Here is a 27,574-nt window from a genome sequence, read left to right on the forward strand (position 1 = left end):
ATGCTAGCCCTGTTGGGGTGAGATGATATCTCATTGTAGTTTTGATCTGCATTTCTCTAATGGCTAATGATCGTGAGCATTTCTTCATGTGTCTGGTAGCTGCCTGAATATCTTCTTTGGCGAAGTGCCTGTTCATATCCTTTGCCCATTTTTTAATTGGATCATTTGTCTTTTTGTTGTTGAGGTTTTGCAGTATCTTGTAGATTTTAGAGATTAGACACTGATCGGATTTGTTGTAGACAAAAATTTTTTCCCAGTCTGTAGGTTGTCCTTTTAGTTTTTGGTGAAGTCTTTTGATGAGCATAGATGTTTAAGGGAACACTTTCGATACCTTGGACTTTGTGTGTATGCACATGCACATGTGTGCATGCATCCACTTGTGGGCATGTAAGGGAACACTTTTGATACTTGACTGTGTGTGCGCATGTGCATCCACTTGTGCACATGGAAGGAACACTTGATACCTTGGACTGAGTGTGGGTGGAAGGAGTGCAACTTAATTCACTCAAGCATTTAGAGAGTGCCTCCTATGTGTCAGTCATGGGGTACTGGGGAAACAGGGACAAGAGACACCATCTGTGCCCTGGCTGGGCAAGGACAGGAAAGGTGTGACACTTTTCTGTGTCTTACATGCCCTACTTCACTTGTTTGACCACCTCGGCCATTGACTCAGCAGATGGTTACTGGGCTTTTTCAGGTGCATGGCCTGGTGCAAGGCCTAAGGGTAGTAAATGGTGGTACCTCCCTCAAGGAGTTTATGATCTGGTAGGAGGAAAAACCTTCTGCTAGATCATGAGGCAAAATGAAGAGCTAAACAGAGATGGCTCCTGTCTGCTCTGAGTAGATCAGTTACTTGTAACTGAAAAGGATTTCAAGAAGAGGTGGTTTTGGGGCCAGGCTGTGAGAAGGAAGGACCTCCCCCCTTTATTCCTTACCACCTTAACTCACTGGTTTGTTAGCTTCTACCAGTGTTCAGGTAGGTGGGGTCAGTGTCTGGCCTCAGCTTCAGCCATTCACAGCCCATTGGGACTGGAGATTGCAAATGGGTGCCTGTGGTCAGAGATACTGAGAGGCTGGCCTGGCGACCTGCCAGTTCCCTCCTCTGTAGGGTCTTCCATCTGGCATTCAAGGTGGCAAGGTGCTCTTGCAAGAATTTGAGGGAGCTACACAAGCAAGCTTGAATAAGAGGACCAGTAAGCCTGCTGCTCCAGAGCAGGGAAGGCTTAGGAAAGCAGGCCATGAAGTAATAAGGCCCCATCTTCAGGGGACACCACTTCCAGAGGTGGAGAGCAGCTCTGATCGGGACTGGTGGTACACAGTGTTGTCATTGGCAAGCTGGCGAACTCTGCGTGAGCTTGCTAAGCACCTACACTCTCTGCAAGATGACCAATATGCCACCAAATGTATCTAATTGCTGCCATAAAACTACATTCATACTGTTATTAGGAGTATAAATAAATATCTTTTAGGGGGCCTTTTACTACTACTAATCAGTATTCTAAATAATCATATACTTTCACCTCCAAATTCCACCTCTGTGAACTTGTCCAATGGGAGTGCTGTACAAGTATATAAAGGGGTAGGTGTAAATGTTCACTGTGGTGTTATTTGGGTTGGCCAAAAAAAGGAAGCCACCATGAATACCCGTAAGTAGAAGAAGGGAGAGGTAAGGTTATGGAGCGCACACAAAGGAGTGTGGTGGGGGGGTGGTGTTGGGGATATTCTGTTGAAGAGGAAAAGCAAGCTACAAAAGATCTCATTTCTATATTTAAAAACTGTGTACAAGCATGTACTTGTGTATACACAGCAGTGTATCGGTCTGTACATGTGCCTATCTGTTGACAGAGCACCAGTGTCCTCTGGGATAGGGTAGGAGGGACAGGCTCATGAGGATGGGGACTTGGCTGCATTGTACACACAACCGTTGTTTTTATGAACAAGCATGTACTGCTTTTTGTGACCTTTAAGAATCAGTACACATTTTTTCGGAGGCAATAGAAGGTGTCAAAAAGCATAGCCAGCATGCTAGCCAGAAGTGTATGTTTCCTAGGAGCTGAACAGGACCTGCCGGGCCATGCAGCAGCGCATCGTGGAGCTCATCTCTCGCGTGTCCAATGAGGAGGTCACTGAGGAGCTGCTGCATGTCAATGATGACCTCAACAATGTCTTCCTCCGATATGAGAGGTGGGAGCCAGGCTCTGCTTTCTTTTCCCTTGAAAAGATTGTTGCCGTAACAGAGGGATTTTTTCATAAACAAAGGAGAGAGATTAGAGTGGGAAAATACTCATCAGAGATGCTAATTTGTTCCCAGATGACAGGGAAAATGCTTCTTGTTCTCCTGGGAACGAGCAGCAGGAAGTTGACTGAAGAATTAGGCTCTGCCCTTTGTAAGCCTCAGGCTGCTCTGCCTCCCCTACTACCTGGCCCCAGAGAGGGGGACTTGGCTGGAGCTTCTGCACCTGCTCCTTTGATGATCCTTTGAAATTTGAAAAGGATTAAAGAAAAAAAAATCTCTACTTAGAAAAAGGATTTCCTCTTCCCCATCTTTAAAAAAAGAGAATTTTCCCTTTTCAAATGCCAGTGTGTCTAGAGTATGTAGGAGATGCAGGCAAGGTGAGCACTGAGAAGCTGCTGCTTAGGATCACAGCTTTTATTTCTTGCTGTAGCCAAATAATTTTAAGGTTTAAGGTAACAAGCCTTCTCCAGAGCCTTCACTCGGGAAAAAGTTGGAAACATCTTGTTGAGACACAGCTTTAAAAATGAGGTGTAATGGCAGGTGGCATTCCCATCTCGTCACCCAAGGAGTATGCCGTAGGCTTTCCTGATTGCCCAGTGTTGGAACCAGAAAGGACCAGGCCAACCTTTCCTCGCAAAGACAAGGCCCCAGGGGGTGGGAGACCTGCCTGAGTTCCCCAAGGTACTTGAGGTCCTGGCCCCCCTCAAGGGTACCAGGTGACTCACAGCTTATTATGTGTGTTAAACAGGAGGATGATAACTGGTCACTGGGTTCAGTGTGACAGACACTTGCATTTGCATAACCCTTTGGGGGTATAGAGGGTGATTTTGTTGTGATTGTCACAACCATGGGCTTTGTCTGAGCCTTCAACTGTGTAGGTAGGTTTGGGTGCCCATTTGACAGATGAAGAAAGCTCTGCAGTAGGAGCATGGGGCCATCCAGGAGGCCCCAAGTGTCTGTTGGAGAACAGGAGCAGGTCTGCTGTGCCCTGACTCCCAGCCAAGCCCCCTGTGTCTGCCATGTGGTTCCAGTTTCTCCTTGTTAAATGGGCTTAGGTTTTAACCCATTAAGCCCATTTAAGCCCCTCCTAGAATATGTTAAAAGGAGCTACCACTACCAGTCGAGTTGATTCCCACTCACAGCGACCCTGTAGGACAGGGTAGAACTGCCTCATAAGATTTCCAAGGCTGTAATCTCTGTGAAAGCAGACTGCCACATCTTTCTCCCTCGGAGTGGCTGATGGCTTTGAACTGCTGACCTTTTGGTTAGCAGCTGAGTGCTTTAACCACTGTGCGACCAGGGCTCCTTAACAGGAGCTAAAGTGGACATTTTTACCCAAGAGTCCCAGAGTTACAAAGAATCCAGAGGCAGAGGCTGGGGCCAGTGTCCCAAGGTGCTATCCTGGTTCAAGTGCTGTTGATAAAACAAATTGTCCCTCGAACAGAGTGAGGGAGAGGTACCCCAGGATTAGAAATTTTTCAGATATATTAATATTCCATTCTTCTCCTAAGGACTACAGTTGAAAATACCACACAAGTCTTTCTTAAAACCACAGTTGCCACCACTGCCTGACTTCCTCGTCCCGCCTGGGGTGCCTTCCTCCCTGGGTGCTGACCCCAGTGAGCCAGAGGACAAGCACGGGGCAGCATATTCCACTGGAGCCCACTGCTCCAGACTCAAGCTGATGTCTCTTAGCTACCTCTTTGCCCATGGCATTTGGGAGCTTTTAAGTACAATGACAGAAAATGACTACTCCCTCTCCCTAGCCTTCCCCACAAGTGGTTTCATGCACTGCACCTTGTATGAGAATGACTTGAGTATAGGAGGGAGAGGCATGCTACAGCTGCTCAAAGCCAAGGCCCATCTGGGGCTGATTGGCCATTGCAGAGGAAACTCCCACAGACCCACCCTGCTCCTTGCAGCAGCCCCTCACTGACTGGCCAAGTCCCCACAGCTCCTTCCACCAGGCCGTCGTTGCCAGGGCCTGAGTCTGTCCTCCTCTTGCCCCTTTCCTCCCCTCCCCATTTCCTCCAGCAGGTTGATGAGTTTACAACTAGTTATCTCCCAAGGAATAGCACTCCTTTCTCCTATCCCCAGAACTGAGGGCATTTTAGGGACTTTAGCTAATGACTCCATACTATGGCTCTGTGAAATTGAGAGGATTGCAGTTTTTGCCTAGTTTGTAGGTAGACATCAGAGACACCTACGGTAAAGTGGCGGGGGCAAGAGGAGCATTCTGGGCCCAGGTGAGGGGGTAACTGGTGAAGCTTTTAATGACTTCCTCCCTGATACCCAGTGAGGGTGCTCATGTGAGAGGGGCCACGCAGAGGAAGGTGTGGGGATGGTGTGTGTATGTCTGCCCCCTCCTCCCCGCCCCCACATGGGACTGGTTGGTCTGCTTTCTCAGAGACTCTGCCTCGTTGGCTGGCCTCCCAGGGCCCTCAGTCCCCGAGCTCTTTCTAGCCCCAGTGAGCCCTGCATAGGCCACATCACAGGCACCCTGTCTACTGACCTCTGCTTCTCCTTCCCCCATTAGGTTTGAACGATACAGGTCAGGCCTATCGGTACAAAAGGCCACTAATGGAGTAAGTATTCCTTCAGAATTCCCTTAACGCCTGAGGCTGAGCCTACCTCCGTGTTGCGGTTGTCAGGGAGACCCACTCTATCTGGCCTTACTTCCATCCTTTCTGACTGAAAGACAGCTCTGGTGGATGAGTCCTTGGGGAGGAGCTAGTAGGCACACCCCTGGCCACATAGGGTGGCCAGGTAGCGGTACTTACAGTTCCCACTGTCCTGGTGACTCAGCCACCCTTAAGTGGGGGGTGGGAGGGAAGAGCAGTGGGCGGGGGCTCACTAGCAGCCAGGCCCCCACTCCAGACCCCTGAGAGTGGCTGAGGGATACCACCTGGCTTCTGTGTTGGTGCCACGGATGCTTCTCTCCATGGAACTCCATGTGGTCACCTGCTTGCTTTGACTTCAGAGTCGACACAGGGCTCTGGGGCTCACTGCTAGTCTCATGTCCTGACAGGTACTGAATGAGGTCACCGAAGACAACCTAATAGACCTGGGGCCGGGCTCTCCAGCCGTGGTGAGCCCCATGGTGGGGAACACAGCACCACCATCCTCCCTCTCCTCCCAGCTTGCAGGCTTGGGTAAGTGTCTCAGGAACACCATGGGCCTCCCTCCCACAGCCTACTCTGCAGGCCCTTTCCTGGCTGCAACTCTGGGCTGAGGGCCCCTTTTTCTCTCTTTATTGAAAGGCCCTTCTGAGGAATCTATGTGAAAGTGTATTCCTGTGTCCCAGCCAATTACACCACCGTCAAGTCATAACTTCTTTCCCAAAAATTAAAGTTTAACCCTGTGTTGGAAAGCAGGGGTGGGGTTCGGACCTGGAAGTTGTTTATTTGATTTATTTTTTTAAAGAAAGTTAGCTTGCTAAGTTTTATCTGGAATATTCACTATGGTTGAAATGATTTCCTTTTCTATATCTACTAGGCTAAGGATGGCAAATAGATTTCAGCTCATTGGCTGCTTGGAACTCAGGGTTGAGAAGGATGCTGAAGCCACATCAGGGCTTAGAAGATGAGTCTTTGATTGATGGGCAATGTCTGCCATGACTTGGAAACAGGAAATGATGGCACTAACATATTTGCTGTCCTTGAACTATACCAAACCCACTGCCGTCAAGTCAATTCTGACTCATAGCGACCCTATAGGACAGAGTAGAACTGCCTCATGGGGTTTCCAAGGCTGTAAAGCTTTATGGAAGCAGACTGCCACATCTTTCTCCCTCGGAGTGGCTGTTGGGTTCGAACCACCAACCTTCTGGTTAGCAGCCAAGGGCTTAACCACTGCACCACCAAGGCTCCTTTGAACTGTACCATCCACCCAAAATGCTCCGTTGTCTGATACTTAAAAGAAACTCAGCCCTTGTCCACAGCCCATTCACTTTAACTGTGTGTATAGCTCTAGATGCTGTAACTACTCCAGATGATGTCAGTTCATAACTGGAACAAAATTATAATTGTGAAATAACTAATAAGCATGGTCCCCCTAAAATTCTTTCCTCTATCCTGTTTTCTGTTTTTCTTAATATTCCTGTTCCTACCTTTGATTCATTTCTGTTGAATTAAGCCTTTATTTAGTGGCTGTCAGTTGCTTTAATTCTAGCCTTTCAGTATCTTGTGTATCTGTAGCCACTATTTCTCTAGTGAAACAGATTTTTGTGCCTACGATCTATTCAGCATATGGGCACCAGACTTAATACCTAAAATTCAAATTGGCTTTTGCCACCGCCCTTCTTGAAAACTATCTCAGGTTTCTCCCCTCAGCTCCTGTCCTTGGCAGCTGAGGCTTAGCACCAGTCTCATTCTCTGCTAAACTCTGCCCAGATCCTGTGCCTTTGCACCTGCCTTTGACCCCCTTCTCCCCCCAGCAAAACCCCGCTCATCCTTAAAGACCACCCTTGTGTTGGCTTTGAGTCTTTTCTGGTACCATAAGCTAAGTACTGCTGTTGTTTCTTCTTTAAGCCAAGCACAGTGTCATAATCAATTTGGTCCACTCAGAGCTAGTTCTAAATGTTATGGGTGCCTAATAAATGTTTGTCAAATAAATAAGGGACCCAAGCCCTTAGAAACTGTGATTGAGTTCCTGAGGAACTCACTGCTAGGGCCTAATGGAAACTGCAGTGAACTGGACCCCGCCTGCCTTCCTCACAGCCGTCTCTCCTTTCACACACAATGTGGGCTTGAGTGGCTGTTCTCTCCACATCTGAGACTGCCACCCTGTAGCTCCTCTGCAGGTGGATGCGCTGGGAGTGACTGAGGAAAGTGCTGTGGCCCCCTAACCACAGAGCTGCACCCCTGAACCACCCGCTGGTGCCCCAGCTTTGGGCCTCCATTAAGTTCCTAGTCCCCGCTGTTCTCATCCTCCTCTGGCTTGTTTTGTCACCACAGACTTGGGGACAGAGAGTGTCAGTGGCACCCTCAGTTCACTCCAGCAGTGTAACCCCTGTGACGGCTTCGACATGTTTTCCCAGACAAGAGGGAATTCCTTGGCTGAACAACGCAAGACGTATGTGGGGACCCATTCAGTGGCTCTCTAAAGATATTGGTGGGGTGGGGGAGTAAGTGACCCAGGCTTGATCACAGGCAACATAAAGATGCCTTGATTTACCAGGACCAGGGCTGCCAGGGGCTTTACAATACAGATGTGAGACTTAGCATTCAATGCAGATGCCGAATGACTGTCAGCCATCCCCGCCTCTGCCACCTCTGGACCGACGGTGATGTGATTTCTCCCTGAGTCCCCAAGGAGAGGTTGCTCTTTCTTCCCTGTGCTGCTGCTGCAGAAAACTTCCACCACAGCCAGCCATTCATCTGCAGGAGCTGGGAGGCAGGGACGGACCTGGTTCCTGGCAGCGAGGTGTCCCTGCTGAGTAGTTAAGGCAGCGGCTCCCTAGCAGTAGTTCTGGCAAGGATAAGCCATATGGGATTGAGGGAGTAGACTCCGAAATAAACAACCCCTTGCGTCTAAGGGAGGAACCACAACGTGCTTGAAGCATTCTGCTCCTCCTCAACATGGGTGAAGAGTGCTTTTCCCCCCTTTCCCCGGGGCCCAGCATTTTGGTGCATTCAACTCTCTGAGCCGCATGCTCGGGACTCAGCAGGTTGACCAGATACCCAAGGCCTCACGTACCCTTCATCAACAAAAATTACATGTAAAACTGATACAGCTAAAAGGGTCTGGGAGCAGAGGAAGATACCTCCCATAATCAGTGGCAGCCCCAGATCACAGATCATGAGACCATTTTCCTTGCTGCTGAGGCTGCTGTTTTCAAAATAAGAATTAATATTACCTCGCTTTATCAAGCCCCTCCCCTCAAGAAGTTTCAAGGCACCTTTGACATCCTGTCATTGAGCTTTAGAGATGTCCCAGAATTGTTATTTACAAGGAAGAAATTTAGTTGCACAACATCCCCAGTCCCAGAGAAAACCAGGGGCGGAGCTGGTGCTAGCACCCATATCTCCTCACTTTGCTGCAGCCTGCAGAGCCTGACCTCTGCACCTCTGCCCCAATGCAAAACCCCAGGATGCTTTCCTGGATACTGCTGAGGAAGGTGCTGCAGGCCATCTTTGGGGCGGGGCGGGGGGGGAGGGAGACCTCCTGCTTCCTGTGCTGTTGTCCCCAGGGTGACCTACGAGGACCCACAGGCAGTCGGGGGACTGGCTTCAGCACTGGACAGTCGGAAACAGAGCTCTGAAACGGTAGGTCTTTAACCCCGCTTTTCTGCTGGAGTCCTCTGGAGAGAAGTCAGGCATTTCTGGTGAAGCTGCTGGATAATTAAGCAGAAGTGGCTTGACTGGAGGGCAGGGACATGCCGGGGAGAGGCATGGTGCAATATCACCATCCCAGCCCCAAAGTCTGAAAGCCCAGTGAGGTGGGAGACTTGCCCAGGGTACCCATGGACCAGGCAGCAGGCTGGGATCCACTGCTAGGAGGGCCTGACCTCAGAGCCCCTGCTGGTCCTGCCCTGGTGGCCGAGCTGTCAGGGCACAGGCCTCCTATGGCCAGATGGGCCCTTCACCCGTGTGCTCTGACAAAATCGCGACCTTTACAAGGAAGGGAATGCCGGCCTGAGCCGCAGCTCTGATGGCGAGTTGTAGCTGGCCTGTCCAGGAGTACAGCCCAATTAGCAGGCTGTGATGGTCAGGACAGGAAGGGACAGGTGGAGGAGCTGGGGTGGGAGGGAGGTGGGGCTCCAGGAGTGCCTGTCTGGGGAGGAGCAGAGCTCAAAGGGGAAATGCTTGGAAGTGGAGGAGTGCTTGTTTGAACTCCTAAAACACAGCCCCATAGACACAGTTTCTGTAAGACTTCAGGTCACTACAAGGAAAAAGATCTGTGTCTTACTGCTTCTTATGAGATGTTTCTCTCTTTTGCCTAAAAAGAAGTATGTGTGGCAGTGTGTGAACATGTGTCGGTGTGCAGAGGGTGGGGATGGGGGAAGGCTGTAGGGACCGCTGCCCCAGGCCAGCTGGAGCTCTTTTGGAGGCCCTCAGCTGGCCCAGAGGGGCAGGGAGGTCTCGCCTGGGGCCTCCTGCTTCTCAAGCTGAGTGTGTGCCCAGCAGGCTGCAGTGCTGCGGCTGCGGCTCTGTCCATGAGAAAGCTCACTGGGGGAGGACTCCACATCTATTTTGGCCAGGCTGACCTGAGATGAGGGAGCTTGTCCCCTAGCTTTGGCCACCAGGGAGCGCAGAAGAGCCAGCCCAGCCTACCAGCCACTCCTCTGGCCTGGCTGCCCTGGTTCCTTAGCACCCTGCCTTCCCACAGAAGCAGCTGGATTGGGATGCTCAAAATTTATGCAGTGGTCAGGGCCCTATTTCTCCCTTTACTTAGAAACAGAATGTCCTCACACCTGCCCAGGGAGGGCCAGAGAGAGCCTGGCTGAGGGCCCGCCAGCACACTGCCTGGTGAAGGCTAGCCCCCCCAGAGGACCCTAGCCCAGCCCACCTCATTTGCTGCCCATGCTGGCTACAGTGCCTACCTGCTCCTGCCAGGGTGTGTCATCCTGCGCTCCTGCTGTTATCAGTCTCCCCCCCCGACCCCCCCGCCAACCCGGGATCCTAGCTAGAGGGCTGGTCAGAAAGGTCCCGCGCAGGGGATAGGGCTGACTTCAGACGTTCACCCTTTGAAAGCAATTGTGGCTAGTATCCTCCTGCTGTTCTCAAAGGTCTCGATAATACCAGCATGCTTTCCAAATGGTGTTGGATTTTTTTACTGTTCGCTGTTTGACAAGGTGCTTCCATGGCCAGGGCCTTAGCGATGCCAAGAAGCAGGGTATGTGTGGCTGGGTATGTATGCACCAGAGGCGTAGTGAGGAGGGGCAGAGAGGAGCACTTGAGGAGGGGCAGAGAGGGGCACTTGCTCCTGGGCACAAGTCCAAGGGGGCATCAGATGAGGCCCAGAATGACAGTCGGAGGAGCCACAAATATGAAAGACATCTGACTGAGGCAGCCGGACAAGAGGGGAGAAGGTGTTTCTGCTGACATGTCACCGCTATCAACATCTGTTCATCTTGAAATTGGGGGGTGGTACAACTTAAAGATTGCTCCATGGGCACTCGAAGTGGGGGGCATGCAACTTAGAGATTGCCCCTGTATGCTCATTACCCTCCCTACGCCTCTGTGTGTACAGATGTGCACCTTCACGTCATTACTGCAGGTCACATTGTCCCACACCCCAAGCCATGCTGACCTGGAAATGAGAACATGCTCCCAAATTAACAGCTGGGGTGAGGGAGGAACTAGGAACACAGAGAAGGAGGGGAAATGGTGTAGCTGCACCAGGGTGCAAACAAATCAGTAGTCCTAACTTTAAACTGGGGTCCTAGTGGCACAGTAGTTAGGAACTCGGCTGTTAATCAAAAGGTTGGCAGTTCGAATCTACCAGCCACTCTGTGGAAACCCTATGGGGCAGTTTTACTCTGTCCTACCAACCGGGTCGCTATGAGTCGGAATCGACTTAACGGCAATGGGTTTGGGTTTTTTTTTTTTTTTTTAACTTTAAATACTTTCATCGTTTTTAAAACAATAAAAATACACTCAAATTCAGCTTTCAAGTTAAGAGTTTAGAAAAAGAATATGCAGGCAACTGGGAAGGAAGAAAAAGAGAGAAAAAAGCAAGAGTAAGTTAGAAAAAAATGAAATGATTTTGTAAATGCTGGTTCTTTGAAAAGTGCATTTCCTGCAAACCCTGGTGGCCCTAACTGGGGGAAGCAGGCCTGACCAGCCCTCTCTGACCTCACAGAGGCACTCCAGGCTGCGAGAGGCGTTGGTATGAGTGTCTGTTGGGAGTCTTGGTTGCTAAACTTTTCTTCTTTTTTTCTAGGCATGTAATGGGGACACGGGAGAGGGAAGTGGGGCATGGGGTCACATTTGCTCTCATGACAATCGACTCTGAACAGGGACTTTTCTGTTGCCACAGTATGTGCTTTTGACTTCTTTTTCATGGGTCTTGCTGTGACTTCTTTCTTTCTGGGACTTTTCTGTCCTCGGCCCAGCAGAGAGGTAAATGTGGGGACTCTGACCTGCAGCCTATAGACAGCTGGCTAATAGCCCAAGGAATGGTGAGAGCTGACCAGCAGTGCCAGGCCTGTGTGCACCCAGCCCCTTACCTGTGTAACAGTCCACTGTCATCCTCTGCCAACCCGCTGAGCCCTGGCGGACCAGACAGTACAAGGCCACTCTCTCCTCCTAACCGGGATGCCAAATTTCCCCTCCTGTCTTTGAATTATCTCCTTAAGCCACAGACTTGCAGCTCCGGAAAACACCTTCACTGTTTTCTGCTGAGGTCTGTGACCTGGGCCTCAAAGGTCTGGGCCATTATCGGCGTGCGGGGTGGGAAGGCTTCCCTCCTTTTACTGTCTCTGGAGCTTTCGGCAGTATTCACTTTTCCAGGATGAGCACAAGCTCCTGGGGCTTTTGCTTGGGTGGGTTGGGGGAGAGCATTTCTGAAATAACACCTCCCCCACTGGCCAGTTCAAGAAGCCTGTGAGTCTGGTGGTCCTAGGCTCAACAAGTTTTAGAGTATAGCTATTTATGTCCACTAAGTCACAAATGGAGTTGAGACCTCTCAAAGAAAGACACACACACACCAGGAACAGAATAAGAAGACAAAGCCTGGGGTGGGGGTGAGTAATAGCCAAACACAGTTTGTCTTCATGAAGCAGAGTTTTTCTGGCACAGAGACCTTGTCCCATTAGGTAGCTCTGAGTTTGCTTGGAGAGAAGGTGACCTCACCCTGGGGTGATTGCTGTGGAGTGACGACTTTCCCCCTGACGAAGCAACAACCCTTGCCAAGTGCCTGACATGGAGACAGAGCTCTGTGTGTGTGTATCTGTGTATGTGTGTCATGGCCTAGCACTGGAGAAGAGGAAACATGACAAAAGAAATGAAAGTGTGGGGCCTCTGTCCTCCAGGAGCTCCACTCTAATTGGGGCAGGGGACACTAGACACATAGTGGTGAATAAATGTAGCTAATCCCTGTGTGCTATGCCAGGAGTGGCCAGGGGAGGGGCCCAGGCAGGTAGACAGGAGGTCACCTGCCTGAGCAGGAGTGACCTGCATGCAAGGACTTGGTCCAAGCAGGACCATCCAGAACCATGGGGGGTGCCTGCCTGGCCCCTAGCTTGGAGCTGGTGACCTCTGCACAACCACGCTCAGGTGGAGCAGGCTCCCCAGCCCCTACTGCAGCAGCAGGTAGCACAGTCCTGCTTGGACTGAGAGGGCAGTGGTTTCCAGGCCAGGCCCCAAGGCCATTCTGAGGTGGGCTACCTGGGTCCTTTGCTTGCTACTTCTGGGGCATGCTAGAGCTCTGGCCCATGTGAGTGGCCTCAGACCAGGGCTCTTGGAGACCATGTCCACTCCACTGTCCAGACTGGGAGAATCCAGCCCGTGTGTGTGTCCTTGTGCCTATTAATCCTGTAAAAAAGGATACTGCCCACTCCAACTAGCCTGAGTGTGGCCTTGGCCGCTGGTGGTGGCGCCTGCCTCTGCCTACACAGGCTGCCTACACACTGCCCTGTCCCCACACAGAGCTCCAGTCCCCGACTTCCCAAACAAACCCCACTAACAGCTAACCTGGCATCCCACCTCCCTGGCTGCAGATTTTTTTTTTCTTTTAAACAATGTTTATTAACTGCTTTGCCCTATTTCCCATAGCATAGAAACCCTGAGTCTTCCCAAACCTCCCGAGTACAAATTCTTTACTTGGAAACTTTTTGTACTACTGAGTGAGGCCAAACAACTTTTAGACTATTCCTCGTGTTGGGTCGGTGGTTGAAGCATTATAGGGAGGATTGCACAGCTTCTATGGAAGTAAGCCCCTGGAGCTGCAGATGTTGTCCTGTTGCATTGAAGACCACAGTTAGGTTTCCTCGTGGGCTAGGACTGTAGGGGGCTGTACTCCCCAGGGCTGGACGTGTAGTTGATATCCAGCACAGAAGTTCAGTGACACCACCAGGTTCCCCAGCGGTGAGCTGGCCCACGTGGCTCCCAGGAACTCTGGGATGTGTCCTGTTGGTGCTCGGGTGCTCCTGCCCACCTTCTCTTGTTCAGGGGTCTTTTTGTCTCTCCCAGCTGGTGATCAGTTGGGGTGTCTCCCAGATGCAAGTGGCATCCAGGAAGATACCTTGATGAGAATGACTGAGTCACCACAGAACAAAATGGGCTGAGAAAGAGCCTAGATGTGTTTGTGGCGGGGGGGGGGGGGACCTAATCAAGGCACCCTCAGGACAGATGACCCTCCCACCTGCAGACCCAAGTGAGAGTCAGCAGCAGCCTGTGGACCAAAATCTGCAACTCTGACATCTGACAGGCCGGCTTCTCCTTGGACTCTGAAGCTGGGCAGGACTTGTCCAGCCATTGCCCCAGCCCAGCCAGCATGTGCTGCCTGACTTCCAAGGGAGATAGCTGTGTTCCCTTCCTTTCTTTTTCCCTCTTCATATCTCTTATTACCTTTCTTTCTCCCTCTTCCACTCACCCTCTTCTTCAGCCCCCTTGGACTAGCCTTCAGCTTGGACCATTGCCTGAGACGATGCTAAAACCATGGCATGTCGGAGCCAACAGGGATTTTAGGGGTCAGCTGGTCCCACCTTTTATTGACAGATGAGATCTCAGAGGGGCTGGTGACTTGCCCAGTCCCCTGACACTCAATGCAGGACCCTCTTCTAGCCGCAGCCTCTCTTCTCACCAGCCTGGAGTGGGGCTGCCCCTTTCTCCCTCACGTTCCCTGAGTTCACATTTTTATAGCAGTGTACATGTTTAGTCTGTGTCTGAGAGCACCTACATTATTAGAAGAAACTTTACCCTGTTGTAATACCCAAGGCATTTATTTACCAGGGCAGGAGGTTTATATAGCTAAGCTATTGTTTCCAACCACAAGAAACTCAACCCTTGCCTTACATTATATAAGCTTAACTGTTAACCAACACCCTAGATCCACAGTGATTCATGCCCCGAGGCCAGGTGCCTTTCATAGTGTAACAACACAATTCCAGTAATTTCCCACATCCCTGAGTTTCTGAATGAGAAATCAGAAGCACCAATCTGAAGGTCTGGACTTGTGGTTCAGTGGTAGAATTCTAGCCTTCCATGTGAGAGACCTGGGTTGGATTCCTGACCAATGCACCCCATCCGCAGCTACCACCCATCCATCAGTGGAGGATTGCGTGTTACTATGATGTTGAACAGGTTTCACCAGAGCTTCCAGACTAAGATGGACTCGGAAGAAAGGCCTGGTGATCTCCTTTGAAAATCAGTCTATAAAACCCTATGGATCACAACCGTCAGATCCACAACCAATCATGGGGATGGTGGAGGACTGGGCAGCCTTTTGTTCTGCTGTGCACGGGGTCACCATGAGTTGGGGCTGACTCGACAGCAGCTAACAACAACAATCTGAAAGTCAAAGGATTTGGGGTCATCACGTGTTGAAAGCTAAATGTGATCTTAATAGCCACCTTACTTCACAGACAAAGAAACCGAGGCCAAGAAAAGTAAATTGCCCAAGTGATGGTGCAGGAGCTGGCACCCTGCCTTCTGTTACTTCTGCCCTACCACCTATCTTTCCAACGTGAGAGGCTGTCTGTCAGGACAAGCTGGGGCCTAGAGAGGCGTGGTGGAGCGGCTTGCCCAGGGCCGTGCAGCCCATGGGGCCAGGCCCAGAACTGAGCCCTGCATTGCCCAGTGTTCCCGCCTCCTCTGCTGTCCTCCTCGGGCTGGGTTCACCTGACTTCCTGGACCTGGTCTGGAGGATCTGGAGGTTGCTAGTCCTTAAACTTACTTAAACATACCACTTACTTGGAAAATCCACGAGAGGGAAGAAAAGTGTTTCCATGAGCCATCTTTTGGAGAAGTTTCTCAAATGTTGATGTTTATTTTCTGAGCATCTGGCTCAAGATTAATCCTCAAAGAGGAAAACTGGAGCATGGTCCCAGGTCTCGAAGGATGTGTTTTTGAACAGTAACAAAAAAAATTCTAAGAAAAATATGAAAGCTTAAGGCTCATGACCCCTTCATGACTTTTTTCAAGCTTTTGCAGCACACTGAAAAGTTCCACACCTCAGGTATCAGTTTCTCCTCGTGGGATAAAGCAAGGTAGGCATGGAAAGGCCCATTTTGCACTCACGGCTGCACTGGAAATGTGGGCTGACTTTCCAAGCTCTGGCATCACCCTTCCCTGCAGCCTCGCACTCTGCAGTGTGAGTACCACGATAGTGAAAATCAGCACCTGCCACTAGGGGATGTCAAGGCAGAGGTCTGCCAGCAGGCATAGCATTGGCAGACCACCACCCATGTGCCCTGCTGCTGGCTGGGGGATGCACCTGTGTTAGGTGCTGTTAGCACATCCCACTGGGCATTTGTGTCACCCCCACAGGGTTCATTTTAGGGGAATATGAACTCTTCGGTATTTTTTTAATTTAACTTTCTTATGCCCACATCAGTCAAAAAAATAAAGTAGCACAGTAGACAGAATCTCCTGGTCTGCCTGTGGTTGGATCGAGGCTTCACAGCAGGCACGCATGGACCTTCTGTGCTGCACCTCCAGCCAGGGCAGCAAGTGCAGTGAGCTACCCAGTTCATCAGAGCCAGGCTGTTGATGAGCTGCGTGCATGTGCCAGGAGCTCTGGACAGGGCCATGGACCACCCCTGCACAGTGTGACCCCGCTTGGCTTAGACGTCCCCTCATCCACCAGCAGCAGGAGAGGAGAAGTGGCAAGGGGTGTCCCGGCAGGGCTGTTGGTACAGATTCTCTGCTCTTGTTCTTTGTTGAGGGCATGTTGATTTTAGATTTGGTAAACACTAAGGCAGCCCTCTGGCTATTTTGACCTTATTCTTAGCCTAGATATGACACTGGATGAGGCCAGATGCAGTGCTGGCATTTTTTCTAGAAACAGTGGACTTACAAGTGAGTCCCAGGAAGGCACCACCAGACCCAGGCGAGGTGAGGAGCAGGTCACCTCAGTGGAGGGCAGGCAGCTCATTTCTCCAGGCTGGGAGCCAACATCTCATTAGCGACGCTTCTCAGGGGGCTATGTATATCTGACAGCAGCTTAAACATTCTTAGCCAGATGCATTGTTCTGAATCCTACCCTGGAGGCCCTGGGGTGGGGGAGACTGTTCAGAACTGGTGAGTGGCCTCTCCGTTTGCTCTGGGGCCAGCGCCTACCCCTGGCCTGCTCCCCGCTTTCTCCAGTGAATCTCTTTTCTTTGATCTCTAAAGCACAGATGGCCATTGAGAGCAGGAAGAAAGGATGAGACTAAAGGAAGCTGTTGTATTCAGGACTGCTTCATGATTTTCCCCTGAAGAGACAATGAAGTCTCAGCCTAAAGCCCACAGCCCCCCTTTGTCATCAGAGCTCTCTGTGCTGTTTCTGGTGGTGGCAAAGCATGGCAGCCTTCTGTCACCTAGGCTGCACCCAGGCAGCAGTGCACACCTCCTCCCCATGCTCCTTGCTTCCCACCCAGAAAGGCACCAGGACACATTTTGAAATAGTTTCAGCTGGGCAAACAAAGCCCCAGACCTCCTCTTGGGTGGGCTCACAGTGTTGCTGGCCTCGCCTTCCAGAGCACTGCACCCCTGAGCCTCCCTGGTCATCGCCTCTCTGGGCATCGAGCCCTGTCGGCCCCTCCAGGCTGGGCCACACGTCGGGCGGCAAACACTCCGACCACTGCACTTCTGGGATTAGAGGGTACTTTTGCAGCTCTTGTAGCAACCCCAGAGTAGAACTTTGCTCCATAGGGTTTCAAGGCTGTGACCATTTGGAAACAGATCGCTAGGCCTTTCTTCTGAGGTGCTTTGGGTGGGTTTGAACTGCCAGCCTTTCCATTAGTAATCAAGTGATTAACTGTTTACACCACACGAGATCGCCATAAGTTGGTTCTGCATCTGAGACGCCATGACATGAGGGTTGACACATGTAGTCAAAAAGTTACCCATTTCAAGAACGCGTACAGACACCCTCCCTTCCCACCCAGCACTTGCTAGCCAGCTGCTGCTTATCGTTTGCACCCGCTTGTGCTCCACCGCCATTTCAACGCGTTGCCTGCATTGCCCTGTGCATGTAGTGCTGATTGTGTTTTTTTGTTTAGTTTGGGGTGGCTTTTGACGATTTTTTTTTGTTCCGGTGTGCTGTCTTTTGCCGTGGCTGTGTGGCTGCCTGCCTGGCTGCTGACCGCACCATAGATCCCCGTTGTGCAGCCCTCTGTCATGGACGACATTGAGGTGTGGCTCAGAACTGACCTGGTGAGACTCCCATGTTTGTACTCTGTGTGCGGGTGTTGAGGGCCAGAGGCTCCTCTGAGGACAGGCCTCTGGGGTCAGGGCTGTGCCTCACAGGCAATGGGCTCACACAGCCTCACCATCTTCTACAGTGCCTACCCTGGTTCAGCAGGCACCCACTGATGCCGAGTCTTGAGGAGGCCACCGTGATGGAGCACCCGCCCTGGGCAGTGCCTCCTTCAGGCCTCGTAGCTCGGTGGGGCATGCAGCTAGCAAGAGCAGAACGGGAGTTGGAGCCTGCTTGAGCAGGCTCGAAAACACATGCCACCTTTCCCCAGCTCCTTTTCAGTTTCAGGCGTGTGTTTGGGTTTTTCTTTTTACGTTTCATTTTATTTTTTATTGTAAGATATGCACACAGCTTAGTCAGGTGTCTGGTTTTGTTTTTGAGTCACTGTCACCCCCTCCCCCAATCTTCTGGCAAATTTGACTTATAAAACCCCTGTCCCAAAGCGGACCTGCCTTCCCTAAGAGGGGGATGGGGGGTAACGGTATCACACACCTGTAAGTGGCAGAGAGCTGAAGCTTGATGTATCTAGTGCCTCCCCTTATTCCTGCAAAGCGCTTTCACTCTTGGCCTCCCTGGGCGGCTCCCTGGCCCCTTGGCTGCTATAGAAGTGTGCTCTGGGAGAGAAGCTGGCTTGTCCAAGGTTGGCTGGATTCTCTTCAGACCTGGAGTCTACTTATCTCCTGCTCCCAGCTGCCTCCATTTCAGAGGAAACAGAGCAGCCTCTTGGGATCTTAACCACAAGTTCAGCCTGGCTCTCTCTGAGCTGGTGGCCTGGCCCCTCCCACTTGTCCCTCCCTGAGGACAGCAGGCCTCTGGCCAGGGCCTCTCCCTGCTCTGGGACTCCTCCCGAAAGTCCAGGCTTTCCTATTTTGAGATGAGGCAGCCACCCCAGATGCCAGGGGAGGAGGAAAATGCCCCATTATATCTTCCCCAAAAGGATGCCCTGAGAAGAAATAGCTCCTGTCACAGAGGCAAAGCAGAAGGACCAAGCCCCTCACCTACCAGGCCATCAAGACCCAGAAAAGGGAAGAGGCCTGCCCAGCAAGGTCATGGCAGAGGCAGGAAGGAACTAGGTCTTCTCCCCAGCTTTGTCTACTGACCCGTGTCCCCCCAGGAGGTTCCCAGGCAGCCCCATGCGCTCAGGCTACCACTAGGAGCCCCACAGACAATCAGGTCCGACATGCTCCATTTTAAGAGCACACAGCACCCCCTGGCTCCTTTAGGAGCTGCAGCGGTTGACGGGGTCTCCACTGTGGCCCTTCCCAGTGCAGTGTAGAATGGTGACTTCTCAGACCCTGAGGCTGGAAGGGAGTGGACGCTCAGTGGAGGGGCATGTGGCCCAGGTGCGCCTCAGCCTGGCCTTTCTGGGGCCACCCCCTGCCCTTTCCTGCATCTCACAGAGCTTCAACAGACTGAGAAGGCACCTGTCGCGGTCCTTGGCCCAGGCCCAAGAACTAGCAGCACCTTTTCTGGACTTTTCTTCCCAGTCCTGGAAGATCAAGACCCAGAGCCTACTTTTTTTTTTTTTTTGTAAACAGTTTCTGTTTCTCCAGTAAGAAGAGCACTACTTTGCTGTCATAGACTCTGGGAGCTGGGGAAAAGTGGGCAGTGGGCTCTCTGGTGGGGGTGGGAGTTGAGGTGGAGGGGGTGGGGCAGCTATGGGGCCTAATGCGCCTGTTTCTGCTTCTTTCACAGAAAGGTGATGACCCAGAGGAAGGGGTCACTAGTGAAGGTATGACCTCCATCCCCTGCGCCCACCCCTGGCCTGGTGCCAGGCCCTGTGCCATGGACTTCATGGCTTAGACCCCATCTGGGCCTCATTCCAATGAGGAAGGTGTCACTTCTCCCATCTTGCTTATCGCGAAGTGAGATCAGAAAGAACATGTGGCTTTAAAAAGTCACAGGGCTAGGGAGTTGTGGTCACAGACTACCACCCCAGGGCAGTGTGACCCCAGGGCCTGTGCTCTTCACCAGCTTGTCCCCCCTTGAGTGCTCAGTCTACTCCAGAGGCGAGACACAGGGTTTTATGGTTAGCTCAGTGTATCAAGACTCTGCTGGGGGTGAAGGCACAGCACCGGATGGCAGCCGGTGGGGAGGGGCTTCCTGGGCATGGCGTCTCCTGAGAGCATCATTTCTTCTGCGGGTGCAACAAAGGATTCCTTCTCCGTCACGGCCCCTTACCTGGTGTCTCCCATCTCAGCCCCATTCCACCATCTGCCTGTCTTCGGCCCGCTGCCCCATCCCTCTCCTCACCCACGTCCTTCCCCACTGTCTCCCCCTTGCTGTCTAATCCTGCTGTCCATGGGTCAGATCCCCTCAGGGCCGAGGGAGAGGACAGGAGCCCTTTGGTGTTCACGCACGATGTAAGAGGTGGACACAACTCTCTTTCCCCACCGGCTTCCCCAGCTACTCCCTTTGGTAGGGGAGGGTGGGGTCAGGATCTCACTCCTCCAGCTCTCCCTGCCCTGCCCTGCCCTGCCCTCAGGACTGATGTGGAAAAATGGAAAACCACACATCAGTGGGTGGGGCAAGAATAGGGGCTGCACCCACTGGCCTTTCCCTTGGGTCCTTCAAGGCTATGAGAGCTGGGAGCCTCCCGTACAATTCTCGGGGGGAGGCTTCTTAGAGGAAGTGGGACTCTCCTTCGCCCTAGACCGCAGCTGCCTGCTGCCCACTTCCCCTCGCCCTAGAGGTGGCAGGGGAGGAAATGGAGGCCCTGGAGTGGGGTGTGACTTCCTTGAGGTCAGTGCCCAGAAACAGTCCCTGCCTTTGGGCTCCAGCTGGCGGTGCCACCACCCTGCCTCCCTCCCTGGCAGCAAGGAGTAGGGGGTGCCCTGGGGGCCCAGGACAGTGTGTGGAGATGGCAGGATCTGGGAGAGGGGTAGGGCTCATGTGGGGAGACTCCTGGAGAGACTGGGTTAAGCAGAGCTTGTGGGGAACAAGCAAGGGTGGGGCTACTTCAACTCAAGGACTTTAATAAGGTGACTTAGAGAGGGGCTAAGCCCCCTGACCTGTCCTGCCCTTGCCTTGGTTTTTGTTTGCAGAGTTTGATAAATTCCTTGAAGAAAGAGCCAAAGCTGCTGAAATGGTCCCTAATCTCCCCTCACCCCCGGTGGAGGCCCCGGCCCCAGCCCTGGCCCCAGCCTCAGCTCCCTCCGGCCGGAAGAAGCCTGAGCGGCCTGAGGACGCCCTCTTTGCCCTGTGAGCTGTGGTTGTGGTTTGCCTGCCCAGAGGCCCGGTGATCGATGTCCTTGGTGTCCCCGGCAATGGGCACTGGCCCCTTCTCCCAGGCTCGCACCTGTGTCTCCATGGAAACTCCACTGTGCTTGCTCCCAGGCCTCCCACTCATCAGGACCGACTTTAACCACCTTCATTTCTCTGGGGGTGGGACAGCCTCGCTGCAGCTGAGCCCCTTGCCCCCACCGCCACCCCTTCTTCATGCTCCCTCCCAGGGGGAGCAGGCAGCATGGCCAGCTCTGGGTGGAGCAGGCCCCAGTCGCCCCCTCCCCCGGGCCCAGCAGTTCTCCTTGGCGGGCCTGCCGCCTGTGCCCCTCTTCCAGAAGGGCTGTGTGCTGCTGCACTGGCTCGCTGGCATGCCCAGGCCAAGCATCCCTCCTCGGGCTCCCTGACATGTGTCAGCCACAGCACCTGGCATGCTAGCACTTTAGAAGGCTATGTGGGATGTCCTGTGTGGTCTCTCACCTTCTTGTCCCAATCTCCATCACTGAGCTGCTCGCCCAGGCCTATGCCTGAGCTGGCTCCTGCAGGCCCCTGGCATGGGAGAGTCCAAGAGGGCTGTGAGGGCCGCCCTAGCCAGCCCATGGACAGTGGCCATGTGGCACACTTGTTAGTGCTCGAAGAGCTAACACTACTGTAGCCCAAATGCCCCATGCACATCCTGTACCACAGCAGCCCCTTGTAGGCTCTCTGTGGAGGGATTTGCTTGGGAAGGGCTTCAGGTGCTTGTGAATGCACCACCTCGGGACTCTGGCTGGGCCTGGGGCAGCCTGTGTACCTCTGCCTCCAAGACAGCTCGGAGAACCCAGGCAGCCAAGTGGCCAGAACAGCACTGAGGTCCTGCCCCACTCCTGTGGGCCTCAGTCTCCCCCACAGACCCGGGACAGCGTGACCTCCTCCCACCCTGGGTTCCCCCAGCAGCAGATTTGCACCTTCTCCCCAAGCTGACTTGGGAGGCAGCTGGCAGGCCTGGCAACACCCTGCTCTCCCCTTCTGTCCTTCTGGTGTATCTCCTAGCTGCGGGTGAATGGCATGGGGCTCAGCCATGCCCTGGTCCAGCCTGATGCTCCCCCTACCCTGTGCTGCTGTGGCCCAGAATGAGGACAGTGCTGCTGCAGCTGCTTCCCACCTGCTGTGAGCTTGTGGGGGTGGGGGCGGGGGGCTGCATGGCTAGTCCATCCCTGTCCCCTCCAGCAGGCAGCCTGGGCCACCCTGTGTCCCGACTTGGTAGTTGTCATCCCTCCCACTGGTCAGGATGGCCTAGAAGCTGGGCTGTCACCACCAGCACAGCAGCCTGAGGAGGGAAAGAGCAGCGGCATGGAATCTGGGAAGAGCACTCGGACTGGAGCTGAGGCTGTGTTGAGCGCCCACAGGAGCGGGGAGCCGAGCAACTCAGCACCCATGTCCAGCCTGGCACCACTCCAGCTTCCTCCAGAGGGGATACCCCGGGTCTGACTGGGGGCCCATCTAGCAGGACCAGCTGGTGGTGCCACACTCCAGTTCCTCAGCAATGCCCAGGATGCTCTTCGTCCTCAGGTCCTGCCAGCCTGATTCCAGGCCGGCCTCTCTGGCAGCCACTGCACTTCCCCTTCCACCCATGGTCAGCTCCACGGTCCTCCAGGGCAGAGCCGCTGAGACTCATCTTGGCTGCTGGGACTCTGAAGTCAGCTAGCTTGATGCCAACTGCAGAGAAGGTGGTCCGAGTGTGTCCAGAGACCTGCTAGTATCCCAGCCCTGGAGCAGTCTGAGGGGTGGTTTCTGTGGAGGACAAGGAGCTATGGGGTGGGGAGCCAGGCTTTCCCTGCCCTCTACAGTCAGTGCTGTGGCCCCACACCCCACAGCCATACCAGGGGCCTCTGAGGGACAGCCAGCCCCCTGCCTGGTGAAGGGGAAGCCCCTTATGGCCAGGAGCCTGCAGAGGCTGAGAGGAAGAAGAAGAGGAGCACCTCCCAGGGAGACCCCAGGAGCAGTTGTCCTTAGTAACTGTGGCCAGAGCCTGACAGGCAGTGGGGTGGCAGGATCCTGTGGGATGGCAGGAAGCCATTGGTCCACACAGAGAAGTATCACCCATGGTCCCAGCCCAGCACCACCCCTGTGATGGCTCCTGGTGCCTCTTACTCCAACATCCCGTCCAGAGGGAGCTGCCCCATGTAGGCTGAGGGGACTCTAGGCCTGCCAAGGAAGCACGCACAGGCCCCAGTGCCTTGAGGGGATCTGTGCACCTCTGTAGGGTGCCTTGAGGCTGCAGCACCCTGGGCATGGGGCCCACCCCCAAGTCTGGCAGCAGAGCCCGCAGGCCCGCAGGTACGAAAGGGGCAGCTTCCTTGCAGGAAATCCAGACCCTCCCAAGCCCAGTCTCTACAGGTGTTAGAAATCATAGATACAGTATTTACTTAATTACACTAAATTATTGGTGGGTTTCCCCATAAGCACTAATTATACCTGATTATAGGTTAAAATATTTATTTTGTCAAAATATTTTCTTGGGGATGTGTTTAACCTGTTCTGTATTCGTGTGTACCGAGATGTGAAAACTAACCCTCTCCTCCGGCCTGCCTTTTTGGCCAGTGGGCAGCGGTGAGGCGAGTGAAGTCTGACAGAGCTGCTGGTCCCTGCCTGGGTACCCTGGGCACCAGGCAGGTGGACTGGGCCCGTCTGGGGGAATGACAGACTCGTGTACCAGCTTGAGAGGGCTTGTTGCTGGCCTGGACCAGAGGGAAAGGTGACCATTCATCTGTCTTTGTGTCTTTCTGTCAGCACCTCAGTGTAAATGACCCTGCTGTCTGAGAGACTAGTACTGTCTGCCCTTCCCCTCCCCACCAGAGGTCCAAAGCAGGGGACGGGACAGGAGCACCTGTCCCCCACCAGCGTTGCCTCCAGGTCCTGCCAGGAGGCTAGTGGCAAGGGCTCTGGAAGACTTTGGGTCCCCACAGCCCACCTGCGCCCACCCTTGCCCCACGCCCACATGCTTCTGCACAGTTGGCCTAGCCTAGGACAGTTCAGGGTAGGCCATGGTCTTCCTAGGTGCAGGCCCATGCCCAGCAGGTCTGGTGGGAGTGCTGTGGAGGAGGCTGTGCTCTCTGCCTGGCTATGTCCCCCATGGGCTCATGTTAGGAGGGCCAGTCCCCCCACTCACCCATGCAGAGTCACAGCCAGCCGTCGTCACCAACTGCAATAAGTGTATTTTGCCTAGAAGCCGCTCCTGTGAGGCCCTGCAGTGCCCATCTCCTCACACCCACCTCCAGCCCTTCCTGCCCACTGGGGTCCAAGCTAGGCTTCCCTTGCAGCCACAGCCTCAGGGACATGGCCCAAATAGTAACTGCTGCTCTGGTATGTCAGTCTCCAGGTGCTCCTGGAGAAGGGGGTGGATATGCATTTCCTAAAGTTTGCACTTGTGGGAGTTCTCAGGATTGTAGGGGCTGTAAAAAAGTGGAATGTGTGGAGCTCGTTGTCCAGTCACCCCTGGAGCCTGGTTTCCCTGTCCTTGTCACATGTTTCTGGGGGCGGTCAGTGTGTGTGAAGCTCAGAGCAGCCCAGAGTGGCCAGCCACCCACTGGCACCCCTTCAGTGTCATCTCTCTAGTTTGGGTTCTTGCATGTAAAATACTCCATGACAAATAAATAAGCTTTCCTGTGTGACCACTGTCGAGTTGCTGTGACTGGTTGTTGTACCTGCCAGACCTGACTCCTTGTTTTCTGTAAGCAGGGCTTTCTGGGGAGCTACCCCACCACCACCCAGACTGGCTGAGAGCCCCCTGCCTGCCAGGGGAGTCTGGCCTGGAGGAAAACCCCACCACCATCCTTGCAGGGCCAGCCTGGCATGGCCCGGTTTGGGGCATTGGTTGTGATGACTGTAAACCTGCTCAGACTGCCCGAGAGCTCGGGTGCTAGGTGCAGTGGTTCTTCCGTGGCTCATCCCCAGCCCAGCATGTGGAGGGAGGCACACACCCAGGGCCTGGAGCACCCAAGGCACTTAAGCAAATAGGCCTCAGTCCCCTTCAGCCCTCCTCAGCTAGGCTCCCCAAACATCTGGGCATCTGAATCCTGCAGAGCTTATGAGTTTGAGAAGTAGCTTCCTCTCCCCTTTTTTGGTAACAGTTTTACTGAGATAAAATTCGTATGCCATACCTACAATTCACCCATTTAAAGTGCACAATTCGGTGTCCTTTAGTGTATTCACAGCATTTGTGCAACTGCCACCACAATTTTAGAACATTTTTCATCATGCCAAAAAGAAACCCGTAACCTTCAGTAGTCACTGATCCCCTCTTCTCTCATCTCCCCCCGCAACCCTCTCTCCCTTTAAAAAGGCTGCTCTCCTCGTCTTGCCTTCAAGAGGGGCTTCTCCGGACCCTAGAGGCATAGAGGGTTAATTGAGGGGTGGGTTGTGGGAGCTGTTGGTGCCTGTGCCTTCTCAGAGTGGCTCAGGGGCTTGAGGAGGGACCCTCAGGTGCATGTGGAGTCAATGCGGAGCCACTGCTCAGGAGAAGAAACAGGCCTGCAGGATGTAAGCTTGCCAAGGTTGCACAGGGATTAGCAGCAGAGCGAGGGCTCAAACCCAGACCTTGGGCCCCAGGCCAGGGCCACGGAAGAGTGGGCAGAAAGGACACTGTCCCGCCCACCCTGAACATGAGGCACTGCTGGGAAGGTGGCTCAGGATGGGGCCCCCCTGCCAGCTGGCAGGAGGCAAGTGGGCCCATGACTGGGGCGGGGGCGTGTTGGGACCACCAGCCCAGGCCAGAAGCAGCAGCTCTCAGCTCCCTGAGGCCAGCTGTTTTCCTGGTCTCCAGGGAGCTCTGTGGAGGCCCTGCCTGCTTCCAGCCAGGTGAGGAAGGAAGATGCCCCTGGGGAGGGGCGGTGGGAGGGGGTGGTGTGCTTAGCCAGGCCTGAGTCCTGGGGTCCCTGTGACTAGACAGCAGGGATCCTGAGCCCACCCTGTGCCCCGCCCCGTGGCGCTGTGCGCACAAGAAGAGCCCTGGGCCTGTTCTGCTCCTTGGGAAAGGAGGTTGCCAGCATACCCAGACACTTATGCTTTCTGCCCAGGTTCCACAGAGCCTGCCATGTGCCAGGTTGGTGCTGAATGGGCAAGCTGCTGGGGTCCTACCCTCAAGGAGCTCGGGGCCTGGTTCTCAGAAGCCAGGACACTCTGCAGCCAGGAAGCATCGGAGCTCTATTCTGAGGCCTGTAAGGTGGGAGGCTCTGGGGCAGCAGCCAGGCTGACAGCTGGAGCAGGCAGGCCAGCCACAGAGGAGGGAGAGCAAGGCCATGCAACTCTGGCCTGACTGGCCAGCCTCCAGGAGGGACCTTAAGATCCCTGGTGAGCCCTTGGCAAGGTGCATTTCCCCAATACATTAACAGTTATTCCTGAAGGGGGGTTTCCTGTGGAGGGACACATTTGGGAAATGCTGGATTAAAGTTAAGCAGCAGCAGGGCCTCAATGAGCTTTTAATATGCTAAGGTTTGTTATGACTGTCCAAGATGGGGGTAATTTGCAGCCCAGACCCCTCATTAGATTTGGCTTGGTTGTGACAGAAATGAGTTTAACCAGAAAGAGGAATTCATTGACTTATGTAACTGATATTCAGTTATTTCCACTTTCAGGCACAGCTGGATACAGGTGCTTAGGGATTTCATCAGAAATCTGCCTCTCTCCATCTTTAGTCTGCTTCCTCTGAGTTGGCTCTTCATGTGGTTAACTGAAGGTTGCCAACAGCTCCAGTCTGACAGAGGGCAACTCTTTCCCAATAGTTCCAGCGAAAGTCCCAGAATCCACCATGGAAAACCAGGCTGTTAACAGAGGGGGGATGAAATCTGGGCAGGCACAAATAATAGATGGTCACTGAAGTGGGGATGGACAGGGCCAGAGATGGGAGTGACACGCCTGGGGGCATAGACTTGGACAGAGCCTTTCAGGGCATCCTCCTCCACCTGCCCTCATCTGTGGCTCTTTCCTGGAGCCCTGGGAGGGGCTGCTTTCTGGCTGTAGTTTCCCTCCCCAGAGACCTGGAAGGGGCAGTGTAGAGCACTGTGGGGCCAGCGTGTCCCACACTGAAGCACCTGAAAAGGGAGCTGTTTCCAACCCACCTCTTTTCCAAGAAAAGTGTCTCCTTTCGGCCCCAAGGGGAGGGAGGTGCAGAGCACCCAGAAACTGCAGTTTATTTTGGAGGAGCCTCTACCAGGGCTTGCTGGGTGGCCTCTAGACGGGTCTGGCCAGGGCCTCCAAGCCAAGGCCCTCATACCTCGGGAAGCAAAATCTCTGCTCTCAGCACCAGGGTGTCAGTGGAACATTTCCAGAAAATGTTCAGTCTGGAACCATCCCCTCCCTGCCACCATGAATGCTCGCTTGAGAGCACTAGCCTGGCTGCAGTGTCACCATGTGTTGCTGAGCATGTACGTGCCCACCTCTGCCTTCACCCTTCAACCTGGGAAATGGGCTCACAGGCAGCACAGCTGATGCCACAGGCGCCTGGTAGTTAACAGAGTGAGTGAAGTGGATTGGGTGTGGTACCAGGGTGGGATGGGATTGTGGAAGGAGCTCACAGTCCTGGCTAAAGGGGCAGCCAGTTGTCACTCTCAGAGATCCATTTTTTAGTAAAAAAGCCAGAAACCCAGCCTTCAGGTGAAACCTAAGTTTTGACAACTAACTCAAAATCAGAACCCATCTGTGGCTACATTTGGCCTTGGTGGGGGGTCAGGTGATGCCTGGGGTCCCCTCTCACTCTCCCTGCCCCCAACATCCACTCAGGTCTGTGACTCC

General features: G+C 53.5%; 1 protein-coding gene across 1 annotated transcript in view; it reads left to right on the forward strand.

The window, feature by feature from the left end:
• Positions 1 to 20,786, forward strand: part of TOM1L2 (target of myb1 like 2 membrane trafficking protein) — a 169,696-nt gene extending 148,910 nt beyond the window's left edge. The window contains exons 8-15 of the mRNA XM_004381009.2: positions 2,051 to 2,184; positions 4,773 to 4,821; positions 5,265 to 5,388; positions 7,192 to 7,309; positions 8,427 to 8,502; positions 17,479 to 17,538; positions 19,277 to 19,313; positions 20,626 to 20,786. Coding sequence (XP_004381066.1) covers positions 2,051 to 2,184; positions 4,773 to 4,821; positions 5,265 to 5,388; positions 7,192 to 7,309; positions 8,427 to 8,502; positions 17,479 to 17,538; positions 19,277 to 19,313; positions 20,626 to 20,786 — 759 coding nt within the window. The remainder of the gene's footprint in view (positions 1 to 2,050; positions 2,185 to 4,772; positions 4,822 to 5,264; positions 5,389 to 7,191; positions 7,310 to 8,426; positions 8,503 to 17,478; positions 17,539 to 19,276; positions 19,314 to 20,625) is intronic.
• Positions 20,787 to 27,574: the final 6,788 nt, after the last annotated feature.

The sequence above is a fragment of the Trichechus manatus genome, unplaced genomic scaffold (genome assembly GCF_000243295.1).
Source record: "Trichechus manatus latirostris isolate Lorelei unplaced genomic scaffold, TriManLat1.0 scaffold00080, whole genome shotgun sequence".
Lineage (NCBI taxonomy): Eukaryota > Metazoa > Chordata > Mammalia > Sirenia > Trichechidae > Trichechus > Trichechus manatus.